The sequence below is a fragment of the Conger conger genome, chromosome 1, assembly GCF_963514075.1.
Source record: "Conger conger chromosome 1, fConCon1.1, whole genome shotgun sequence".
Taxonomy (NCBI): domain Eukaryota; kingdom Metazoa; phylum Chordata; class Actinopteri; order Anguilliformes; family Congridae; genus Conger; species Conger conger.
The window spans coordinates 88,643,415-88,650,914 of NC_083760.1; the positions used below are offsets into that span (position 1 = coordinate 88,643,415).

The 7,500-nt window shown below is 45.4% G+C and overlaps 1 protein-coding gene across 1 annotated transcript in view; it reads left to right on the forward strand.

Annotated features, from left to right (window-relative positions):
• The first annotated feature begins 4,277 nt into the window (after positions 1-4,277).
• The window catches only part of LOC133122481 (procathepsin L-like), a 10,353-nt gene continuing 7,130 nt past the window's right edge, over positions 4,278-7,500 (forward strand). The window contains exons 1-2 of the mRNA XM_061232471.1: positions 4,278-4,397; positions 4,589-4,689. Of these exons, the coding sequence (XP_061088455.1) occupies positions 4,590-4,689 (100 nt within the window). The 5' untranslated portion in view covers positions 4,278-4,397; position 4,589. The remainder of the gene's footprint in view (positions 4,398-4,588; positions 4,690-7,500) is intronic.

Here is a 7,500-nt window from a genome sequence, read left to right on the forward strand (position 1 = left end):
CCAGCTCAAGCTATGTTTTGAAACAGCTGGTAGCTCGTCAGTACTCCATTTTAAAATCCTCCAGAAAGATCAGAGAGAGAGATTTACCATCCATTAGGTTTTCACTCCAACCCTAACAAAGCACACCTCATTCAACATCTGCCCAACCCTGTTCCTGGAGACTACCATCCTGTAGGCTTTCACTCCAAACTTAACAAAGCACACCTCATTCAGCAGCTAAAACAGGGCTGCCCAACCCTGTTCCTGGAGATCTACAGTCCTGTAGGTTTTCACTCCAACCCTAACAAAGCATACCTCATTCAACAGCTAGAGCAGGGCTGCCCAGTCCTGTTCCTGGAGATCTACTGTCCTGTAGGTTTTCACTCCAACCCTAACAAAGCATACCTCATTCAACAGCTAGAGCAGGGCTGCCCTACCCTGTTCCTGTAGATATTCTGTCCTGTAGGTTTTCAATCCAACCACACCTCATTCAATAGGTAGATATCTTAATGACCATGCTAATCCGTAGAATCAGGTGTACCAAATTAAGGTTGAAATGAAAACTTACAGGATGGTAAACCTCAAGGAACAGGGTTGATGACTACTCACCGAGATCAAATACACCTGACATCTCAGTCATACAAAGGTAGCATTGTTAATTAGCAAACCAGGTAGCCAGGTATCACATGCTCAACCTACGTAACATATAAAGCACGGCAATTTAAAAAAAGGAAGGTAAAGTCATTATGAACACAACAAGTTACATATTGGTAATTTTTACAGATACCACAGAGGGATATTGTGTGAGTGCTGTACACTCATAAAAGGGGATTTAATCATAATTGTCCTGCATACGCAGAGCATAACCTCCGGCTAATCAAACCAGAACACAGCCGTCCTGAGCCGACCTTTCACCTTGCAGTCTTTCTTTCCTCATTACATGTCATTCGGCTGATGCTTTTATCCAAAGCGACTTACAGTTGATTCGACTAAGCAGGAGACAATCCTCCCCTGGAGCAATGCAGGGTTAAGGGCCTTGCCCAAGGGCCCAGCGGCTGTGCGGATCTTATTGTGGCTACACCGGGATTAGAACCACCGACCTTGCGGGTCCCAGTCACGCACCTTAACCACTATGCTACAGGCCGCCCATCCTCAGGAATGGGTTAATCACAAACAGCCTACTGTATTGTATTTCGAAAATGACAGTTTCAGGTAACTCTGGATGAGTTCTTATACAATATATCAGTGTGTGTGGGTGTATGGTTGTGTGTGTGTGTGTGTGAGTATGTGTGTGTGCGTGGGTTGGTGTGTGTGTGTAGACTGTGTTTGTGGGTTGGTATGAGTGTGTGTGTGTGTGTGTGTGTGTGTGTGTATAGGTGTATTTGTGGGTATGGGTGTGTGTATATGTGTGTGTATGGGTGTATGTCATAATACAATGTCAAGTGACTTTGTTGGGGTGGGGTAGAGGTGGAGAGGAGGAGTTTCGGCTCTTTTTTCCCATTTTAATTTGGTCAATTATTTGAATTTGTCTTATAGGGTGTAAATGCCATATGCTACTTGATTAGAATTGCATTTGAAATAAAGAGAAAGAGAGAGAGAGATATAGAGAGAAGGCTTGAATTTGAGAGAGAGAGATAGAGGGAGAGGAGAGATAGAGAGAGGTAGAGAGCGTGAGATAGAGAGAGAAGGCTTGAATTTGAGAGAGAGAGTTGTGAGGGAGTAGAATAGTGAATATTTAACGAAAACAAAAAACTGTTTTATAAGAGTTGAGTGTCGTTAGCCGAGTCATGGGATTTTTATTTTGCGCGTTATTGCTGACACTTTTTTGCAGACAGCAGCCACACGTGTCTCTGCTGTGTCTGACAAACAGGAGACCACTCCCGTAGCGGTCAATGGAGTAAAAAACCAACAAATAACCACAGGAAGGGGAACAGGAAGTGACAGCAGCAGGGGTCCACGGTCAAACCGCCAGACACGCTGGGGTCAGGCTACTGTAGTGAAACTACGGGAGTCCCACAGGGGTCACAGCTCGGTCACATGGCTATGTTCATTCCCCTGATTGGAAACCCTGCGGTCATGTGTTTCCGCAAATAACCGTTTTTTACTATTACTGGGTTTAATACTCACAACCACCCCCTACCAAGTTTGCAACCATTCCATATGTTTCCATTAATGTTTTTATTATTGCCCTTTCCATGCTAAGTAGTATGTTTAGCCAGAGTAATTGTTAGTAGTAATTGTTAGGACCCATTACCGGACTTGTGATGGTCTGGGTCTTGTTTTTAGGATTTTCTTTTTTTCTTAAAAATACGAAGTCACTGTTCAAGAACTCAATTGCTTTCAATCACCAGCTGGGATTATAACATCATTACAATGTAAAAAGTGTTATGAAGGGTTAAAGAAGGATTAAGGGTACATTTTTTTTATTTAAAAAGGTGTGCTTTGGGGGACCCTGAGTTGTGTGCCTTTCAACCCAAACCAGAGACTCGATTTGTCTGTTGCCATGGCGCTCTCAGTTCCGCGATCCCGTCACCGGGTGTAGTTCTGTCTGCTGCGCTGCTGTGTGGATAACAGGACAATGCCCTGGAATGGCAGGCGGTCTGCTCTTTCTCCTTTTTCTTCTCATGCTGCTTCTAAACCGGCTAGTCTTCTGGGAGATAACCCCAGCGAAGGGAGTTGCAGGTTCAATGCACCTCCGGGAAGAGGCACTGCTCGTGTCCGCGGTGGGAGGGGCTGAATTGATTCAGTTGACATTCTGTAAAAATGGGTAACATATTACATCACCTGCTGTTGGTGTCTTGTGACACAGTAGTGGGTGGGAGAATACAGTGACTCTGGTTTGAAAGTGTGAACCCCCCCCGACACTGTTAGGGGTGTGAATCTGTTCTCACAGCCGCAGAGGAGTCCCCTGTGCTCCACAGCAGTGCTCTGTGGTGCTGTGATCACCACAGAGTGAAAAAACTCAATCTTATTCAGACTCATCAAACACTGGGGCGACATGGCTCAGGCAGTAAGAGCAGTCGTCTGGCAGTCGGAGGGTTGCCGGTTCGATCCCCCGCCAGGGCTGTGTCGAAGTGTCCCTGAGCGAGACACCTAACCCCCAAATGCTCCTGACGAGCTGGTTGGTACCTTGCATGGCAGTCAATCGCCGTTGGTGTGTGAATGGGTGAATAAGAGGCATCAATTGTGCAGCGCTTTGGATAAAGGCGCTATTTAAATGCCAGCCAGTTACTGTGAGGATATCCAGGTCTCCATCTTCACAGTGTCAGCGTAGGGCCCACTTGCTGCAAAATAAGACAGAATATAGTTTATTATTATCCTGATATTATATAAAAACATCTGCTCTTTGTGTAGGTGCACAGTTAGACTCAGTCATGCACCACTGGTGCTCTCAGAGATAAGGGCAGGGTTGAGGTACTGTACATTTAGATTCTTTAAAAAAAACACATTTCCCATATATACCCTGAAAACACAATGATGTTCTATCTGGCTGCTAATAACCTAAAACATCATATTACTTGCTAGGTGTCCAATTCTTTTTTGAGGGTGGATAACTCTTGTGTGTACACTGAGGGTGTTTGGCCCCTTGTTGTGATTTTCTAACATGATTTACACTCTCAGAAATAAAGGTACAAATTCCTTAAAAGGTACAAATGCTGGTCACTGGGGCAGTACCCAACTGGTACATATAATTGCACCCCTAGCCAGCATTATATAATGAATTTGTTAATTTGCTAGGAAAAAATACTTTCATTGCATGTTTGGGAAAATGTGATCCTTGGAGAACAGAAATGTAGCCACCTCCACTGTCACTTTATTTCTCAGAGCGTGGCTCCAGAAAGGGAAGGTGGATCAGTGCTCTTACGAGAATTGAGCTGCACGCGGTACAGCGGAAAAGGAAACTAAACCGTGTGACGGCCGTCACTGGTGGAAACGCCGAGATTAGTCACCCATCTTCCGGGGCAGGAAGCCTCTTCTGTGTTTGCTCGCAGGACTCCACCACCGACTGCATGGAAAGCCCACATTTTAGTCACTGTGTGCAACCCGGAGAGCAGGAAACCTGCAGGCCAAAACCTTGCATCAGCAGAGTTACTACAGTAAATTCAAATCTCCACTTCTTTTTTTCTTTTTAGCATGGGACTGACGGTCAAAACAGAATCCACATTTTTTTTTTTCGTTATTAATACCTACCCCCCCCCTCCATTTTTATCCATTCCCACACACACACTCTCTCTCTTTCTGCTGATCTTTATGTCTTTATGTCTTTATGTTAGGCAGCTGACTTGAGCGTGCTATGCCCTCTATAAAAACCAGGGCCACACACCCAGGGTGCTGTCTGCTGTAGTCTACTGGGTGCAGAAGACACACGCTCTCTCTCTCTCTCTCTCTGTCTCTGAAGCCTAGACATACGCAAGCAGGTAAGATGTGGTCACAGCACAGGGCTTCCTGTGTTTGAAAAAAAATAAAATATCTTTCAACACACCAAGGAAGTGGGTGAGAGAGAGAGAGAGAGAGAAACGGAGTGAAGAAGGGAGTCTTGCTGGTGGCTGACGGTTGGTCGTGCTGCTCCTCCTGACAGGGTTGGTTTTGTTCCTTTGTGTTTTTGCAGGATGAAGCTGTTGATCTTGGCGGCTGCCCTGCTGGCCGTGACCAGTGCTGCCAGCATATCTCTGGAGGACCTGGAGTTCCACGCGTGGAAACTCAAGTTTGGTAAGAAGAAGATCAAATGTCCTCGGCTGCATTCAGCCAATCGGCCGAGCCCGTTCGGCTAGGGCAGTGGTCCCCGCCCTGTGGGATGGCACTCTTTGGGGCTTGTGCGAGACACATTAAACCATCAGTGTGTGTGTTCCTTTGCAGCAGACACGTTGAATTTGCGGCGGTGCATAATGTAGACCCTTTCTTACGGTACAGGCTGCATTACTGCATGACAGTACACTCTCAGAACAAAAAAATGGCTCCCAAAAGGAACCCTGTCTCTCTCAAGGGTCTTCTTAGTCTGGGGGCTTTCAGATGGTTCCACGAAGAACTAACAAGGGTTCCTCTACGGCGTCAAACCAAAGAACCCTTTTTTTTTTTTCGAGAATGTGCCCTCTGCTGTTGTGACTGATGACTCGCATTGGGACCTAGGTTCTGTGAGGTCAGATTTCAGTGAGGGGCGTCAGTGGCGCCTGTCAGTGTGTACCTGTGCCAGCTCACCCCAGGTACAGGGACAGGTACAGGTACACACCTGTATGCAGAGTATGCTCCACACCGAGCTAGACAGCCTTGGGCAGTTTTTCTCTTTTTTTATTTGATTAAATACAAATACAGGAAGACATGCAAAAATGCATCTGAGCTTGAAATTAAATGACCTAGGTGACTTCATTTAATTATACAGTAGACTGTACTATTACAAATTCTTCCATGTTATCTATCACATCTGTGTACCTAGGGCAAGAATCCCGTAGGTGCCAATGTGTCTGTGCTTGTGACTGTGTTTGTGTGTGTGTGTGCATATGTCTGTGTGGGTATGTGTGTGTGTGCGTACCTGTGTGCGTGTTTGTATGTGTGTAAGGAGAGGTGAGAGGGTGTGTATTTGTGTGTGTGTGTGTGCGTATTTGTGTGTGTGTGTGTGTGTTTGTGTGTGTGTGTGTGTGTGTGTCTGTGTGCTTGTGTGTGAGTGTATGTGTGTGTGTGTGTGTGTGTCTGTGTGCTTGTGTGTGAGTGTATGTGTGTGTGTGTGTGTGTGTGTGTCTGTGTGCTTGTGTGTGAGTGTATGTGTGTGTGTGTGTGTGTGCTTGTGTGTGAGTGTATGTGTGCGTGTTTGTGTGTGTGTAAGGAGAGGTGAAAGGGTGTGCTTGTGTGTGTGTGTGTGTGTGTGTGCTTGTGTGTGTATGTGTGTACCTGTGTGTGTGTAAGGAGAGATGAAAGGGTGTGTGTGTGTGTGTGTGTTTGTGTGTGTGTAAGGAGAGTGGAGGGGGTGTGTGTGTTTGTGCTTGTGTAAGTACAGTAGTGCCAGCTGGATTCTCCTAAACCTGTTAAACCTGTTAAATCATACCTTACCAGCCTTTTCTCTCTTTTTTATTTGAATAACGAATACGTACTCCGGACTGGAAGACACGCAGACGTGCAAATTAATTTGAAACAAAACGACCCTGGCATCATCGGTTAATATGATTAATTTATTAACAATTATACACGCTACTGTATCTATCATAGTTGCGTGCCGTGGGAGAGAAACCTGCAGGCGCCAGAGTGTGCATGCGCATGTGTGTGTGTGCGTGTGCGTGTGCGTGCGCGTGGGTGTGTGTGTGTGTGTGCGTGTGCGTGTGGGTGTGTGTGTGTGTGTGTGTGTGTGTGCGTGTGTGCATGGGTGTGTGCATGCGCATGTGTGTGTGTGTGTGCGTGTGCGTGTGGCTGTGCGTGTGTGCGTGTGTGTGTGGGTGTGCGTGTGTGCATGTGTGTGTGGGTGTGGGTCCATCCCAATACTCAACAAAAATTAGTGGAGGAAAGGAGGACATTTTTTAATATTGGGATGAACCCTGAGTGTGTGTGTGTGTGTGTGTGTGTGTGTGTGTAAAATAAGGGTACACCAAAAAGGTTTGTGCGTGGTTGGATATTCTCAGGAGCATTTTCTTTCCAAGAGTACTGACACTGCTGTGGACTGTAACTGGCAGGAGGGAGTTTGCGGCCAGCGGGTCGACTTTGACATAATTACTTTTGCCATATCTATGATCTCTCATGTAGGTCAGCGATAACAGCAGCATGTCGGCACTATTTAACTACGGTGGCCTGGAAGGGCATCATAACCAGCTCAGGTGGCTGAGACCAACCTATTTTAATGCTACACTAAAAATGTTACACTAAAATGTGTCAATAGCAATATACAATTATATTTGTACGTAAGTATCCTACCCATACCATTCTTTTTCCTGTGTTTTTACCTTGCCGCGTAAAAAAGGTGTGTGTTGCAAATTATTACGACGGGTGTTAAATCTGAAAAGGTCAAAGGTCATTTTTACTGGCTGTCACAAATAGCATTTAAGAAAATGAAACAGTAATCTCTGCTTCCAATGAATACTTTTTTGTATTATGTCTAACCCTTGTTTTGGTCTCAAGGGTCAAACATGACCCACCACTAAGTTTTATCGGCAGAGAAAGTGCCTAAATTATTTTTTTTCAACTTGAAATTTGATGACAAATTTTTGATGGGTGACAGGTTGTTTCAAAATAGATTTGGGGTTTAAAATTAAATTATGCTGCTTTATTTTAGGGGATTCATGAAGGCTGGTAACTTTTTACCCTTAGGACAAGGGGAGTATACAGAACACTACAGAAGGGTTAAAGATGGTTTAAGCTGTGGTTTTTGACACTTCAGGATAGTTATAGCTGGACTGTGGCTGGTCAGAGCTGGTCTCTCGCTGGACCCAGCTGGTTAAGCTGGTAGACCAAGCTGGTGGTCAAACTGGTGGACTGGCTGACTGTATAAGCTGACTGGTGAACAGCTGGTTGACCAGACCAGCTAAAAGGGCTGAAAATATA